Consider the following 18361-nt stretch of genomic DNA (forward strand, 5'->3'; position numbering starts at 1 on the left):
CGCACCCCCCCCCCCCCACCCCCCACACACTCACACGCACACACACACACACACAAACAAACAGGAAGTTGCTGCCATCATTTCCCTTTGATAGCGGTTAAAGGGTCCCAGTTGTGCTAATGAGGCCAGATGTGAAACAGACAGTCTCTTTGCAGATGTTACTGTTACTGAACCAACCCATATTGATTATAATAATGACAGACCTCCCCCTCCACTTATTCTTTTTTCTCTTGCCGTATAGTCATTTAATACTATGTTATTAAGTCCACACACACAGTATGTCCGTTTCTAACACCTCATTCTACACATTCCAGCGACCCCGACTCCCTTATTTGTTTTTTTGCAGACATCCCAGTACAGTGTTGGCATCTTACTTTACGTTATACGTGACATCTTCCTCGAATGTGCCTTTTTAAAGTTTGTTGTACAGATGCCTGGTGGATCCAGGGGATGTTTTGTGGACAAGCAGCAGCATGGGGCCTGGTGATGGTGGGGGGGTTACTTGCTCTCAGGGCCCCCCAAAACAGCTCTCGCCCTGTAATTAAAGCACCCCTGATGGCTTTGATCTCTGCAGAGCCTCAGTGAGGAGACACTGAATAGAGCCCCGAATTGTACTCATGTCGTATACAATATACACGGTACGCGGTAGATTTCCCCCGAGGCTTGAGAGGCTTAAGCGTTCCAGTAGGTAGCGCATCGGTTTGATGCTGTCGCTGCTTCCTATTGCACATTAACAGATCCAGCAGAACTGAAAGGAAGCTGGCACCAGTTAGAGCCTATTAGTCTCACAGTGTGGACCTTTACTCCGTGGTGGGCCGTCAAACACATATATACTGTATACACACGTGCGCCTGCCTTTCCTTATCTGATGACGTAAACCTCACCAGCCCTAGCTCAATAAAGAAAGGTCTCACTTTCCCACTTCCCATTTGTCAGATCCATTTAATGAGTTACACAGGATTGAAACCTCAATCGGCAATTACAATATTGTACGTGTAAATGTTAGACAAGTCATGTTGGTCACACTGCATAGCGTTTAGCGAACAACCTCTATTGCACACGGCTTAAGGTGTCCAGTGGATGTTTGACTTTACTCAAATATAGGAAAGGTGCCAATATTTTCAAGGCGTTTTACTTCATTTTGAACTCAAGTTCTTACTATGCCTTAAGCTGCCTCCAGACAGCTCCACTGAATAAAGCTGAGAGCCCTTTAAACCAACCAGGTCTCAACTTGGCCATGACAGGCTGTGATTGTGCCACTCAGGCACCCATCATATATCACCCCCTAGTATACAGTACGTATATACTGGGTCACAATCTGTCACTCTTCCTCTTTGCTTATTCAGCCCTCCAATGTTGGAAGCAAGCCCTCTATTACGGAAAGAAAAAAATAAAATAAAATTAGCTGCAGAGTTGAATAGATGACCCACAAGGATACTCACCCACTGTGTGTCCACTGTCTCGGCAAGGCATACGCGGAAGCGTAGGACCCGTTCTTTTGTTTTGATTGCTCTAGTCTCCCGCTGGAAATCATCGGCCGTCGGGCTGACATCTTTGGTTCCCTCCCTAGTCCTCCCTGTTCTGCTGAAATGCCTACAAGCATCTTGGGGGAGGGCGAAGGAGGAAGCAACTTTGATCTCTTGATCTCAGCATCTGTACCAGGTGGATCTGGAGGAGCTGTTCACGCACCAGGAGTTGTGGGACTTTCATGCAGCCCAGTGGGGCTCAGAGGAGGAGGAGGAGGGGGAAGGAGATGAGCCAGGTGAAAAGGCACAAGGTGCGTCTCACAAACCGTGCCAGGGGCCTTTCCACCAGGAGCGGCTGCACCTCCTGGAGAGAGTGGTGGCGAAGCGAGGGATCCCTTGGGCAGATCCCAAGCCCGCTACTTCCTCCATGCTGCCCGGGGCGTATTTTACGGCGACTGGGGATCGGCTCCCCCGCCCACATTCCCTTCTGGCGCTGGGGGATTTTACCAGGTAGGTGAGGTTGTCTTGGGGCACAGCTCAGAAGACGCACTCCCCCATCCTGGCGTTCCGCAAGTGGCTGACCCTGAACACCGAGCCTTAGTTGAGCTACCTGGCTATGCCCCCCTGGAGGAATCAGTAGTGGCCCACCTGTGCCCCTCCCCTACCGCGGAAGAGCCTCAGTTACTGTCCAAGGCGTTTAGGCTGACGGTGAATCTGGCTGACAAGTCATTGGTTTCTAAGACCAATTATAGATCTGAGAATTTTAAATAAAACATTGAGAAAGCTCCCGCTTCGAATGGTAACACACCGTAACCTGTTCAAATCGATCTGATGGGGAGACTGGTTCACATTGGTGGAATTGAGAGGTGCTTACTTTCACATACCAGTTGTGGAAAGGCACAGGAAATATGAAGTTCGGCTTTCAGGACAGAAGTTTTGCGTTCTCCCTTTCGGTCTCTCGCTGGCCCCCAAAATATTCACTATTTGTGTGGAGGCAGCTATTGCTACTCTGCGCACCCAGGGAATAAAGGTTCTGTCATATCTGGGTGATCTGGGGTTGAGGGAGTTGGCACACTCCCATAGGGTTTTCTGTTGAATTGAAAAAGAGCGTTCTGGTTCCTGCCCAGCGAACTATGTACTGTGGGTTTTGATCTAGACTCACAGTCAACACGTGTACGACTGACTCTGCCAAGGAGGTTGGCTGTGGTCACTGCAGCTTGCACGCTGTCCCTGAACAAGGTCACCAGGGCATGTTGGGTTTTGGTCCTGCTCTGCTCAGAATGAGTCCCCAAGGCTTGAGTTTTTGCTGACCCCCAGCAACCTCATGGTCGCTGGTCATGGACATGATCTGGTGTTGATTCGGCCGAGCAGAGGTAGATCTGTTCGCTTCACGAGATACAGCGTATAGCCCTCTATGGTACTCCATTCAGAATGACGAGCCTCCATTGGGCCGCGATGCTCCCGCTCACCGCTGGCCTCGGGCTAGTCTGTATGCATTCCCTTCTCTCCCACAGTTGCAGCAGGTGCTGGACAAGGTGAGGGTGGACAGGGCGGAAATGGTTCTGGTGGCCCCTTGGTGGCCGACACAGACTTGGTCTGCGGACCTAAGGGCCCTTATCGCAGGTATACCGTGGGTTCTCCCGCTTTTATCGGACTTCCCCACAAGTGAAAACTGGTCGCCTGGCCTCTGAGCGGGACCGACTATTAAGCAAAGGTTTACCCATTGAGGTGGTGGAAATAATTCAGAGCGCTAGAGCCCCGTCAATGAAAGTGCTTTACACATCCAAATGGCTAGCTGGTGAGTGCTGGTGTGTACGCGTGGAGATGATCCATTACGGTGTTATATTGGGATCATACTCAGTTTCCTCCCAAGCCTGCATGAGAAAGGCTTGGCACCGTCCACCCTCATGGTGTACTTGGCCGCTATGTTGGCCTGTCATAATTGAGTAGATGGCAAGCCACCGGGCACATTTTGGCATCCAGCTTTATGCAAGGCACCCACCGGTTACGCTCACGTGTGCGGTCGCTGACTCCAAAACGAGATCTGGTTTTGCCGTTTAATGCCTTAATGAGACCTCCATTCGAACCTCTCCAGGAGGTGGGATTAACAGTTTTGTCGTTGAAATCAGCACTGCTGCTGGCCCTTCTCGGCAAAACATGTGAGGAATCTGGCCACACTGTCTGTTTACCAGTCCTGCTTAGTATTCTCCACGGACAATCGGAGGGTTACGTTGAAACCCAATGCGGCTTTTCAGCCCAAGAACATAAAAGCAGGATTTAAATCAACCACGATTGTTCTCTCTTAATTTTCTCCTACTCCCTCTGGGTCAGAGGAGAACGAGAGGTGGCATATTCTGCCCTGTCCAGGCTCTCTTAGTCTATGTGGAACGCACACATGACGTACATCAGTCCGACCAGATTTTTGTCTGTTATGGATCCCAGACAATCGGGAAACCCCTGTCCAAAGATCGCCTTTCTCTCTGGATAGTGTAAGCGATTGCATTGCCATACTCCTCTGTGGGTCAGAAAACCCTAGAGGGTCCTAAAGTGCATTCTACTAGGCAGACGCATAGCTGTGGGTGAGCCTAGATGGGCCTGGGCCCAGCCACTTGGCACTCAGGCCCAGCCATATTTGATCAAAATACATTTTAAGTCAAATATGAACATTTATGTAAGAAAATAAATAAATATAAACTTGATTTATTGCTGACTTGTATGTGTTTAATTTGTCTTCTGATTAAAACCGAACTGTTGAAAGAAGTTGTATGGCGTGCCAGCAATGGGACGCCTGTGATAGGTGTGCAAAAACAGTGTTTTTATTTTAGAGGCAGGTTATTTTATTTGACCCAGCTTCCTTATGGAATGAAACAGGCACCATGCATGATGAGGACACCCCCCCCCCCCGATACACAATCGTTTGGGAAAGTATGGCCTATCCAATTTTGTACTGGCCCACCCAAAATACAATTTCTGCCTACGCCACTGCTTCTAGTGTGTGTGCGTGTGGCTACCTCGTTTCGGCCGAGGAGGTGTGTGGTGCTGTGTCCTGGGCTAGGCCACATGCATTCATCAGATTCTACAGTTTCGGCGTGACGACGTCAGCACTGGCGCAGGCTGTTTTGACAGCTGCCAGGTGTTAGCCTGCATACAGAGTTATGCTATATCACCCTATGAGAGTGGTTACGGTCACGTGATACAAGCTCGGATGTATGCAGAATGCCCAGCCTCAAGGTGGGCATTCTGCAAGGGTCTGGTGGGGTTGTAATATAATTTACCTCCTTACCCTATGAATGTGTTCTTATACGCTGGGATTGGGGTTGGAGGTCACATCTGCCAATTGGTCATTGGAATGGAAGACCTGGACCCTGGATACTATGTCTGGTGGCTTGCGTAGGACACCACAAGGTCCTACGCAAGGAACCACAAGTAAAACGTTGGGGTTATGTTACAACCCTGGTTTTAATAATGAAGAACGAGAGTTCTTACTGGTCTCCTCACTGACCCTCTCGCTCAAGAGCTGAATAATAGGTCAGAAGAAGAGTGACAGGCCTTATGATGGGTGCCCGAGTGGCCCAATCACAGCCTGTCCAACGGCCCAAGTTGAGACTTTTAAATGGCTTTCAGCTTTATTCAGTGGAGCTGTCTGGAGACAGCATAAGGCAAAGTAAGAGAGTAAGAGCTCTCGTTCTCCACTCGTAAAAAAAAAATGGTCGTAGCACAACCCCAACATTCTTGATCAATGAATTCAAGGAAGATGTGGATGTCCATTTTATTTCCTCACCCTCTCCAACTTCTCTTGCCTCCCTCCAGGTCATTTACAGCATCGTTGTGGTCTCATGTGATCCCTGAGACTGCTTTTCACTGAGTACTGGATCGCTTCCCAGGCTTCTCCATGGTAGAGGGCTGACAAGTGGTGCATCTGACAGTCAAAGATGCTCTCCCATCAACCGAACCGCTAACTACTTCTCCACCCTGAGGGGAAATCCTCTATCGGCGTCAGGAATAAACTTGGGCTTTTGTCATATGTTCTCAACGAATATTTACAGAGAGGCCTAAAGGATGGCTTTTTTTTGTTTTGTGTTATGATTGGAAGTCCACTGAAATTAATAGGCTGTTAAATAGACCACAATGTTTTGAGAGGAGAGAGGGCCCCTCGCCAATACACTTTATGTGGTTTCCAAAGCTCGGTTTATCTGGGCTTACAGGCTTGGGACCTGTGATTAGGTAAGTGGCGCTAAGAAGGTAGCTGGCAGTTCAGACGGGAGTCGGCAAGGTGGCGAGGACGGACCAGGTAACCCAGTACGCTGCTCTAATTTCAGAAACGGCTTCTGGCAGGCACTTGCACAGGGCGTAATCCTCTTTTCTCCAGGTCCCCATGCCTGGACTGGATGGCGTCACGCCATGTGTGCGTTGTTAAGAGAGGTCGCAGAGCGCTTGTCTGAGAGTAGGAATCTGCTTTTGTTTGTTGCAGACAAGTGTCTGATGCAGTGATCAGAAAGGACAGAAGGTTCTGGTGTGCATTTTCCCTTGTGGATGTGCACACCATTGACTGAAACTCATCGCTGGCGCTGCTGTGCTGGGTGGTTGAATGCGCGTCCAACTGGATTATAACAGTCTTGTGGCCTCAGTAAACGCTCCTCCACCAGGCCCACGCCCATAGGAAGTCACAGCTGTGCCAGGCTTCCAGGGTGGCATGAGACCTGCTAATGTCAAGTCAGGAAATCACTTTTTGTCTTACTTATTTATGTTAATCATATTTTAGAGGAAGCCAGTAGCGTAGTTGTTTTTTGCTATTCTCTGTACAATGCTTTCTGTGTGCTCCATGATGAGCAACATTTGTAATATCTACAAATGTACAATTGAATTTTTTTAGTTTAGTTTTTAGTTATGTTTACATTTTATTTTAAACCGCAACTGCTGCTGTGATTACATTCAGGCTTAATTCGGAGATGGGGAAAAGTACTTCAAGCAATCCGCAGTGCACTAAATCCTTTCAACAAAAGCTTTGCATGACGTCCCAGTCCAGGTGGTGCGATCCTCCTCTTGAACCCTCTGACAGAGTTTTGCTGAGAATGGCTCCAAGAACAAGATCAAACTGGATATAATTAGTTAACGCTAGAATTTGAGTGAAGACCGAAGATGTAATATCATCCAGGTAGGGCGTGGTATCGTCCGGAGAGCAGAAGGCATCCAAAATTCATTGTCAGGTCTGATAAACCTCATAAACATGTTTGTGCGGAGGTCAGCAGCATGTATGACATATGAGATCTCTACATTAAAATGAACAGCGAAAGCCCTTGAATCCATCCGGCACGGCGCTATATTCTGTCCCACAGCATCGGAGCCATTACAATGAGCGCATGTCTGATAGTATTACTGAGTCAACCTCGTGGTACGACTGATCGAGTTAAAGCATTTCTGGAGATCTCTCACGTCGGGCTGGAAAGTGTGCAGGAATTTAATGCGTTTAGCACATGGACAATGAAACCCTAGCCCTGTGCGATGATGTGGTTGAAAAGAGAAAAGAGAAAAATAAAAATAAAACGCGGCGATACCAAACCACTTTTTAGACCGTACGCCAGAAATTGGAAAGAATCTCTTCCAGGATTCCACACAACTGCATTAAAATATCTGTTCTTTCTCTGCTTGTCTTAATACATTTTTTTTTTGTGTGTGTGTTTTGTCTTTCAGAGTAAGGAAATAACGTTCCAGCTCCAGGAGGACTTAATGAAGGTCCTAAACGAGCTTTACACAGTAAGTAATAATGACTTCCTATAAACATTTGGCATACCGATACAGTTGCAGAATTGCCCTTAGTAGTAGTTATTTGTGGTTTTGCAAAAGCCAGCTAACCAACTCTTCACTCCTGGTGCCACATCGAGGTCCCCTAAACTCCCCCTTCCCCCGGCCCAGAGCGGTCTTGGATATACATCTGCAACTTACATTTCTACCTACAGGATGAATGCCTTCACGCTAGATTCACTGCAGACTTAACCGGCCGGCCGCCCGAAACCGCCGGGATGTGACCAGCACATCTGCAGGCAGGGTTTCGAGTCAACGTCTTTAAAATGTTGTTTGTCTTCTATGTATGCGTTGCATGGGATTGCTTGTGTGTATCTGTGATCTTGCAGGACCACGGCACCCGCACAACTAATCAATACTTAGTTCCACTGGTTTAGTCGCCGTGGCCGGGCCCGCCATCTTCCGGTGTAGAGCTGAGCCTACATGCGTGCTACAGGACTGGTCGTTTACATGCCGTCGCTTAGTTCTAATCGAGGCTCGGCCGTGTTGCACAGAAGTTAGTCTCTCATGCCGTACGGTAAACAGTACCTCCCAGTCAATACAATCCCTTCCAAACCACAATAGACTTTGTTAAAATATTATTTTAGTAACCATAGTCAGAGGAAAGATTATAGTCTGGCCAAAAGACGCCTAGACCGCACACAATGCCACTCAATGTAAATGTTTCCTCCACTCCTTCAGTCCAGATATTTTGTGTGTGTGTGTGTGTGTGTGTGTGTGTGTGTGTGTGTGTGTGTGTGTGTGTGTGTGTGTGTGTGTGTGTGTGTGTGTGTGTGTGTGTGTGTGTGTGTGTGTGTGTGTGTGTGTGTGTGTGTGTGTGTGTGTTGGCTGGTTTGTTGACAGCTCGGTATGGCCTTGCTAAAAAAGAATGAGCCGGGGCGTGTCCCTTTAACCCTTCCTAGAAAGACGATGCCAGTTCAGTTTTTAGTTCAGTTTTTAGTTCAGGATCGCCGCCGATGTCAACAATCGCGCACACTCCCCGGCCGGCGCTCGAGGCGTTCCAAGCTCGGGACATGTGTTACTCCAGCTCGATACGTGTCACTCTCTTATCCGCAGCGCCACGGTCCCGATTTGACCTGGTTTAGCCTCTGTGGGCGGACACTCAAACAAACACACGCGCGCGCGCATACACTGGGTGACTATTGCATCAGAAAGCCACAGACCCTTTGTGGGCCACCGCCGGTGAAATAACAGGTCTGGTCCATCTCTAAATATGTCCCTCTAAAAGGAGAAGCAAAGTAAACACAGCAGCCATGGCCTCCAGACGGACTACAGGGCCTCACAGTCATCCACGTGTTCAACTGTTTTTGCCACTGCCACCAAAGGGAACGGGCTGAGGACCAAGCGCTGTCCCACTTGCACAGAAATGGCTAGTTAGCTTATGGACGGATGTTTAGAATTTGAGACGGCCGTGGAGTTCAGGTTCCTTGTCGGCCCAAGCGTATCGCAAGTACAGAACTGTGATTTAATGAAGTTGGTTCATTCCGGGTTAAACCACCAGCTCTGCGTATTCCTTCCTAACCGTCTCCCTAACCGTCTCCCTAACCGTCTACCTAACCGTCTACCTAACTGGCTAATTAATTGTCTACATAACTGTCTACTTGAGTTGACAGAATTAGCGTTAGCGTCTACTTTACTGTGTAAGAGCTACATGCCCAGTTTGCTGCATAGTCGAGTTATTATTGTCAAGTTATCTAGTTGTATCTCCAGCGAGCTCTGAATACATATAAAATGTACCAAAGATTTATAAATAAATAATAGTTTGTGACAAGTGGTGAAATTCCGCACCGATACAACATTGTCAAGTTGCGGGGGTGCACTTTACACAAAGGCTCTTTTTTTTTTTAAATGGAACCCATTGCAATAATAACTAAATAATTTATTCCATTCAAATATCATAACATCACGCCACAAAGGGTCTACTCTCTCTCCCTCCTTCTTTTTTATATTATCCCACTAACAACCCCTAATGAAGCTACATCAGGTGTGTGTGTGTGTGTGTGTGTGTGTGTGTGTGTGTGTGTGTGTGTGTGTGTGTGTGTGTGTGTGTGTGTGTGTGTGTGTGTGTGTGTGTGTGTGTGTGTGTGTGTGTGTGTGTGTGTGTGCGCGCGCGTCGTGGATTGTCCTCGGCCGTCGTCCTGACTCCCACGCTCTAGTGATTCATCATCGTCTCCCGTTCAGAATTTAGAAGCGTTTCTTTTTTTTTTTTTTTTTTTTAACAATCTCTCCGATCCCTCGGTGCTATAAGAGCACATTGTTTGTATTCCGAGGCACCTGCCGCCCTACGTGACTCACACTCCTAATGGAAGCCGCCGAGCCCGGCCAAAGCCCCCCCCCAAAAAAAGAAAGAACCTCTGCACACGCTGCTGATAATGAGTCAAACCTCGGGAAGCTCTTTAATCAGCTGCTGCCTCTCCCAGCGGGGCCCCCGCTCCTCGGCTCCTAATGGGGCGCGGCGCGACGTCGGGAGAGACGGAACGGCGCGGGCAGGCTCCTCCCGTCGCGGCGGCGTATATTAATTCCCGCCCACGCGCAAACAAACAAAAGATATCGCCCCGTGAAGACGAGTGCCGCGGGAGGCGGACCCCCCCCCCCCGACGCTCCACAGTGCGGAAGCTCGCGCCGCGTCGCACGAAAAAACGAAACGCCTTTTTCTTGGCCACTTTTGTCCCGGAGTTAATTTCCGGGCATCAGCTGCTGGCTTTACAGGATGAAGTGCCGCGAGGTCGACAGAGTTCTAACCTCTTTATGAACCGGTTTCGTGGACTCGCCGCTGACGTTCTCCGGAGTAAGATCCGCGGCGACTTAAAAAGAACGTGTTGCCCGGTTTTCACCAGGGATCTTAGTTTGAAGCCTTGGGCGGGCAGGCCAACCTTTCCACCGCTTCTGGAGACTCGACGTTATGAACGCCCTTCGAAGAAGAATCTTTAATTGTCACACAGCACACCACACTACAACACATGCACGCGCACACACACACACACACACACACACACACACACACATGCTTTGGATGGTGGCCGGTGAAATGAGGCCTCTGCATTTAACCCATCCTGGCTTGTCCTTCCTCCGGGGGGGCAGCCAGGAGCAGTGGGCAGTCTTCGTGGACACGCCCGGGGACCTGGTGATAAGTGTCCATCGCTGGTCAGACGATGATGTGTGCATGTTTTTGGTGGGGGTCCTTACTGACGTCAGGTGGAGGAAACCCCATGTGAGCACGGGGAGAACATGCAAACTCCACACAGAAAGGCTCCTATTTGGGAGATAAGCCAAATAGGCAACAGCGCAATGCACTGCGCCACCGTGCCACTATACCATGTATAACATTGACCTGTGTCCTGCGTCCGGACACTTTCACCAACAACGCCGGAACCTCGGAATGTCCCGGGAATTCCGACTTCCATCCCATCATAAGGGAACGGTGATCAGTATCTGGACAACGATATTTTGTGCTTACAGGCAGCTGGAAATTCCGCAAATAGGTTCAAGGCCGTTGTTTTTTGGTTTTTTTTGCACAAGCGCGTGCAGGTGTGGATTTCATGGTTGAGGCCGCGCCTCCCGATGGGGGGGGGGGGGGGGGAGAGAGAGGAGACAACCGCCTCCTCAGAACCTGTCGTTTTTAAACCAGACCCAAAGACTTAAACCAGCTCTGTGAACGGAATTCAATTTCAAACTCAGAAATGAAAGCAACATGTCATATTTAGCTGCGGTGATTTGTGGCAGCTCTGCACCCCACCATCTCCACACACACACACACACACACACACACACACACACACACACACACACACAGACACACACAGATACACACACATACACACACACACACGTGCACATATGCACGCAGCATGAAAGAGGCCTCGGGAGAATCTTTGGTCTGTGGTTTTTAAGGGGGAGGGGGGCACGTGAAAGGGACACGGGTCAATGGATCTGCGGGTAGAACGGGGGAAGCCTTTGTTGTGGTTGGAAAAAGGGGGTCTGAAGCCCTGAATTTGAAGATGAATGGTCTCCTGACCTCTGACCCCTATCCCTGATTGTCATCTTTTCAGTCGGGACCTACGGGAGTTAGCTCCACCCTGCTGTGTACGGGGGCTTTGAGTCTTTTTTTTTTTTTTTGTTTGGCCCGCAGGTGATGAAGACCTACCACATGTACCACTCGGAGAGCATCAGCGCCGAGAGCAAGCTGAAGGAGGCGGAGAAGCAGGAGGAGAAGCAGAGCGGCAGGGGGGACCCCGTCTTCAGCATCCGCCTGGAGGACAAGCACCAGCGGCGCAGCTCCGTCAAGAAGATCGAGAAGATGAAGGAGAAGGTAGAAAGGAGACGTCTCGGTCGCGCGGGACCCTCTGTCCGTACGTTCTCCGGAGGGTCATCTGTATCTTCACCGAACTCCGTAGGCTTTTAAGTACAAACGTCACAATCAGGGCCGAGTGGAGGATTTGGGGGGCCCCCCACAAGTAGAAATGAGTGATAATGAATAAAGGAATGAAGGTGTTCTGATATGCCCGTTTCGTTTTTAAATGGCCGTGGTAGAACATCACAGAATTCGCTTGAAATGATCGAACGTTCCGGGAATTGACATCAATCATCTCATTCCCTTGCAACGTTACGAGATGACGGGATTAAAAGTGTGCTATTTAAAGGAATTTATTCATAAAAGAGTCTTTTAAAAGAAGCTTTGAGTATCACCGGAAGAAAAACATGTACGGTAATAACATCATGATAACGGATAACGTCCAATGTAACACAACAAAAATAAAATACGTTTAAATAACACACAAAACCAAATATTCAACCCCCTTGAAATTAAACCGCTTCGTCACTGAAACAAAACCTCAGATATGTAACGTGGGGTGAGCTGTTCTCTGCCGAAACGAGAGAATGGGACGAAGTCACAGTCACAGCCTGTGAAAAGGCAAATTATGCTATGTGGGCGTGCCATGCACGCCCACATAGCGCGGAGTCATTTTTAGATCGTTGGATCATTTGATTACTGCGCCACTTACCGACAATAGCTGCTGCACCATCATCATTATCATCATCATCATCATCATCATCATCATCATCGTTGTTGTGACTAATCAGAACATCTCAGCGGGGAAATTGTGAAGGTGACGCCGTTAATTACATACCACCGCTGGGTCATAATGATAAACCCACGACATATTTTTGATTATTATTATTTTTGTACTTCTAGTAGCTCTTTTTCTACATAACTGAAAATAACGTTTGCGCAGTTTAAATGTTTTTTAATTGAAAAAAAAAAATAATAATAATAATAAAATTGTGCGATAATTCAGCAGAAATACTGTAAAACAAGGATTCAAATACCACGATGGAAAAGGTGAGAGGTGTCGTCAATCTGTCACCCAACAGCCGTCCAAGGCCGCCTTAAAACAGTAATGAACCCCCAAACGTTGCACGTTCATTTGCTTTTGTGCTCCGGTAACCACGGTGAAAAGGTATTCCTGCACGCTCCATTTTCCGACCAATACCGTGGGAACCCCGCGATTGCACTTCTCCCTCTGGATCTCGCTTCTCGTCTCTGACTTGGACACCGCATTTCACCGCTGATTTTCATCTCAAAGTGTTGAGTGTTATCCTATCTTAAATATGGACAATTGTACATGCGTCCGTGTGACTCGGCTTCCATGGGTCAGTGAGTCGTGACTAATGGCCATCTGCTGGTCTGGTTGACAGGAAGTGTAGCATAAGAATGGACTCAGATGTGTGGTTTCAAATAATGAGAGGCCGTCTAATTTTAGCTGTGGCTTTTTATTTTCTCATGCTTCCCTTTTTTTTTTGGTAGCTAAATAACGTATTTTTACAGACGGATCTGTCGTTTTTCCCGCTGACGGTGCGACACCAGATCTCTGATTCACGTGCCGCGCAGCGACATTAAAGCCTCGCAACACCCTTCTCTTCCCTCTCTCCCTCCTCTCGCCCCGTCCCTTCGCTTCTCTGTTCCTTCCGTCAGCGCCAGGCCAAGTACTCGGAGAACAAGCTGAAGTCGATCAAAGCCCGGAACGAGTACCTGCTGACACTGGAAGCCACAAACTCCTCCGTCTTCAAATACTACATCCACGACTTGTCCGACTTGATCGACGTGAGTACCCGAGTGCCCCGCCCGAGGTTTCTAGTCGTCCTCGGGCGCTGACAAAGTGAGACCTCGGCCCGCGCAGCGCCTGGGATCGGCAAAAGTTTTGACAGTATTCCCCTCACACGCAAACCCCCCCCCCCCCACACACACACATACACACGCACACACTTGATACACACACTGACTAAGGCGGGCTCGGGAGGTCAACCGAGTCAGATGTTTTCAAGGCTTGTGAAGGAACCGAATCACATCGGTGGTTTCCTTTGCGTCCTTCTGAGACCACGTCCTATCATGTTTCCATAGAACTATGGCTTTTCACGAGGGATGTTCCGAACGACTCATTTCCCTGTCGATTAAACGGAAGTTTACATTTCCGTTTAAAGCTTGGAATTCTACTTAGTTGTGGGTCGTTGGTCCGTTCTCGCAGCACTCAGGACTCACCATAACAAGCAGATTGCCTTGGTTTGGCCTCCATACATGATATATTTATAACCTGGCCCCTCTAGCCAGTTTACTTTCTGTTAGAGAAATACATCTCCAGCACCATTTTGTTGTCAACCATCGTGGGGGGGCAAGGCCATGTTTTTGAGCCCCGTTGGGGGTTTCTGTGGAGAACTCAGACCTTGCTGTGTTCCAAAATAACCCCTCTCCACTTCACTTCCCTCTGTCCAAAGTATATGTGATTATGTGCTGAATTTTGTTCTGTACATCTGGGTATTTATTATTATTATTATTATTATTATTATTATTATTAATAATAAAAATAATAATTATAATAATAATAATAATGGCTTGTATTTCTATAGTGCCTTTCAGGGGACCCAAGGACACTTTACACGTGTGGAGGGAGACTTGTATATTGTGTATTTATTACTGAGGAGAATGCTGCGTAACGGGATTCAGGCTTTTCTCGTAGATATCCTTTAAAGTTTGCTCATTGCTCAGAGGTATATTATTATAGTCTATTAATATTAGTCAATATTATTATAGTAATAGTAGTATAGTGTTTTTGTGTGAATATGCAGTATATATGCTGCATGCGCTTTGATGCCATGGAGGTCTGGACAGATGTGTACATGTGCGTCATTGTCTTTGACATCCACAAAGGTCCTGGTTATTATAAACCAGACGCTGGAGGTAACGCTCGTGCCGGCACAGAGACTATCAGACCCTCCAGCTCGCGGCCAAGAATGTTTCAGTGGCGCAATGTGTTTGGAATAACTATGAGCGGGTCCAGTGCATCCACTGTATTATTTTTCACTTTAAAAAAAAACCTGAGTGTTCTGGTTGCCGTACGTCCATTTGGTTCCAAAGCTTGAATCTAGCATTGGCGCATCCACCGCCAAATTCTTCCCTTATCTCTTATTTTCCCTGTTTTTTTTTTCCCTCGCCGGCGGCAGTGCTGCGATCTGGGGTACCACGCCAGCCTAAACCGGGCGCTGCGCACCTACCTCTCGGCCGAGTACAACCTGGAGACGTCGCGCCACGAGGGCCTGGACATCATTGAGAACGCCGTGGACAGCCTGGACCCGCGGAGCGACCGCCAGCGCTTCATGGAGATGTACCCCACCGCCTTCTGCCCCCCGGCCAAATTCGAGTTCCAGCCTCACATGGGCGATGAGGTACGGCGGCTCCGTCTGGAGCGCAAGCTTCTCGCCGGGTCTCACAACTTAACGAGCGCCGATTTCTGCCGGTGTAATTGCAGCGTTTTACTGCCTCTTTGCTCCCACATCAGTTTTAATAGTGCACTGCTAATGACGACTCCAGCCCCCCCTTCAGTGTCTCAATCTTCAGCCAAGCTGTATATATATGTTAAGAGTTGTTCCATTTGGGCTGATGTCATGCATGTTTACATGCTATTGTTCCCACGGCGGTCTGCATTCAGATTTTAGGTCAGCAAATGACTGCACCGTATTTCAGCTCCATGTTAAACGGCTTCCCGGTCCCTGCCGCCATTCTGCCTGCAGCTGTGTTGTTGTTGTTGTTGTTGTTGTTTTTTGCGGGTCTGTAGGTTGACTGTGTATCCACCTCCTTCCCCCTTCACAGATGTGTCAGATCTCATTGCAGCCGCCAGTCAACGGGGAGCTCATCCTCAGATCCCAGCAGCTTCAGTCCCGCCTGGCCACTCTGAAAATTGAGAACGAAGAGGTGGGACACACACACACACACACACACACACACACACACACACACACACACACACACACACACACACACACACACACACACACACACACACACACACACACACACACACACACACAGGCGCGCACACACGGTACTTGACGAAGTGAGTTAACTTCAGTCAGAAGTCACTCAAGGTGAGGAGGAGACAAGGAAACAGTGGAAACCTCTTTTGAGAGCTATGAATTTGTAGCTGGCTCAGGTGCAGACACTCCTTCCCCTCGCTGTCGTACCTTGCAGGTAGCAATCAATCTCGCACCGTGAAGCCTCAATTTTTTCTCCCTCGCAGTGGCAGAATTCGCCGTGTTTTCTATTGTACACCCCGCCCCACTCTGCTCCATGTTTTTTTTGGGGGGCTTTTTTGGCACTGGAGCCACATCTCGGGGTCAGGGGCGGCTTTGTTTTAATTTGTCTGTGGCATGCCTGAGTGACTCCTAAGTAGGGGGAGGGGGCACTGGGGTGAGGGCGATGGGAAAGAAATTACAATGCCTGCCACCACTTTCACCGAGCACAATAACCTACGTTGAGCTAACTTCTGTATCACATCTGACCCGGTTCCGCTCTGTGAGCGCTCTCTCTCTCTCTCTCTCTCTCTCTCTCTCTCTCTCTCTCTCTCTCTCTCTCTCTCTCTCTCTCTCTCTCTCTCTCTCTCTCTCTCTCTCTCTCTCTCTCTCTCTCTCTCTCTCTCTCTCTCTCTGCGATTCACACTTGAGTACACATTGTTTTTATTACTCGGCAAAGAACAGGGAAACCGTTTGGGAGCCTCTCACTCAATGTCCCTTCCGTTCACGTGATTCCAGATTGTTCTCGACCCAGTCAGAGGCACAAAAACGTATTAAAATGTACCAACTGTCTTTTGAGCAATGTTTCAAAATATCTCGCACCGAGCCATTGTTTTGTTACGGTGGAGTTTTCTTTGCATTATGTGGCTTTGTATGATTTTGCATTATTTCACTGGTGTTTTTTGCGGTTCAGAATGCAGTGTGTGCGTGTGTCTGTGTGTGTGTGTCTGTGTGTGTGTGTGTGTCTGTGTGCATGCATGCGTACGCGTCCTGGTGTGTGGGAGATGGCGAATGCCGCTGTGGTGTGTTACATCAGCAGATGGCCTCTCTTCCTGGCCGCAGCACGCCAAGGACGTCCTCGATCCACTAAGTGGGAGTTTCAAACGGGCCACGGGACAACATCTATCTAAGAGACGGCAAACACTTGTTTCAACTGGTGTGGGGGAAAGCTGGTTGATAGCAGAGCAGTTGTCTGTGATGAGTAATAAGAGAAAACACTGCTAAATACTTTCCATCGGAAGTTTGAGGTGAGGGGGAGTGTTTTAGGTGTGTGTGTGTGTGTGTGTGTGTGTGTGTGTGTGTGTGTGTGTGTGTGTGTGTGTGTGTGTGTGTGTGTGTGTGTGTGTGTGTGTGTGTGTGTGTGTGTGTGTGTGTGTGTGTGTGTGTGTGTGTGTTCCCAGTCTCACTGCACGTTGTTTCTAATAATCTGGTCATTTAGATCTCAAAAGGTGTTCTTTTCTTCCTCGCACTGTCATCATGGAGTTTTGCACTACACCCCCTTTTTATAGAACATTGGAACGATTCCATGCTCAAACAACCCTTGGGCTGTGGTGTGCCCACAGGTTGAAATGCTGCATCACTCCTTGAGTTTGACAATTAAGGTTTTTCTTCCAACTCTGCCCTCCCCGTCCTTCTTATATAAGCAGACTGAGCTGTCAGTGTAGGGGGACGACTGTATCTTCATTCTTTTGCTGTTTTTTCCCTTTAACCTGCCAATTGAGCGCAGGAGTTCTTGACGGCGTATTAATGAGCAGTCGAGTTTGACGAGCCGGCTGGGAAGTTCCCCGAGACACGGCTGCCCAGCTGTGCAGACCGCCGGGCCTCACTGGGCATCTCGCTAAAAACAGCCCCTGCTGTAATTGAGCCCTACGGTGAACACTTCTAACTACTAGTCTGCTGAATAATGGATAGATTCTCAACAGCTTTTTAGCTGGGAGCCATTCTTTGGCGTGCGTGGGCCCTCGCCGTGCGGTGACAGCTAAGGGCCTCTCGCCTCCACAGGCCCACCCAGGAGAGGCTGGCGGGGACAATGACAGAGGAAGACTAAAGACGCTCAATCCCTAATTTTTTGAAGTAGGATACACGCCCAAGACAAAGCTCACTGCCTAACTGGCGCTGGTCGGCACTCTTACTCATTATGGTCTCAATATTTAATTTCCTCTTTCTAGCAAAGAGGGAACCACGCACACTGTCTCCAAACTAATATCCGTTTATCTTGTTCCAGAAAAAAAGTCACTGCTTCGATGAGATACTCTGTCAGTCCTTGACAGTTTCTTTTTGTTTTTTTTTACCCTAATTATCTTTGAAAACCCCCTGCCTCCTCATTCACGCCGCCATCAGTCGTGTCCCAACCTGCGGTTTGTTTGTTGCCTCGTGGTGAGACGGATGACACTGTAACCACTCGCACGTTGTGCCTGGAAGCGGGCATGTCAGCGTCGTAATCCAGCGCGGTTCCACTTGAAAGAGATCCCCCCCCCCCTTCTCGGTTGAATTCCGCCTCGGAATATGGGCGTTTTTTTCAAAGGTTCCAAACGAGACATGGGTCAGGCGGTCAGGTAAACAAGTTGTGATCCGCTCGGCGTCAGTGCGTCAAAGCGGTCACGTGAGAAGTGAAACGTATTCCGTCACGGTCCACACCCTTGACCAGGACGCTCCTCGCCCTGAAGACGAATTAGTGGCGAGGCGGAGAGTTGATAGTCGAAGCCGCTATATATATATATATATATATATATATATATATATATATATAT

General features: G+C 48.5%; 1 protein-coding gene across 3 annotated transcripts in view; it reads left to right on the top strand.

Moving 5' to 3' along the window:
• Positions 1–18361, top strand: part of srgap1a (SLIT-ROBO Rho GTPase activating protein 1a) — an 83463-nt gene that overhangs the window by 36360 nt on the left and 28742 nt on the right. For all 3 annotated transcript variants that reach the window (XM_080002695.1, XM_080002693.1, XM_080002694.1), the window contains exons 4-8: positions 7158–7220; positions 11398–11577; positions 13243–13371; positions 14766–14987; positions 15412–15513. In XM_080002695.1, coding sequence (XP_079858821.1) covers positions 7158–7220; positions 11398–11577; positions 13243–13371; positions 14766–14987; positions 15412–15513 — 696 coding nt within the window. The remainder of the gene's footprint in view (positions 1–7157; positions 7221–11397; positions 11578–13242; positions 13372–14765; positions 14988–15411; positions 15514–18361) is intronic.

The sequence above is a fragment of the Zeus faber genome (assembly GCF_960531495.2).
Source record: "Zeus faber genome assembly, chromosome: 6".
Taxonomy (NCBI): domain Eukaryota; kingdom Metazoa; phylum Chordata; class Actinopteri; order Zeiformes; family Zeidae; genus Zeus; species Zeus faber.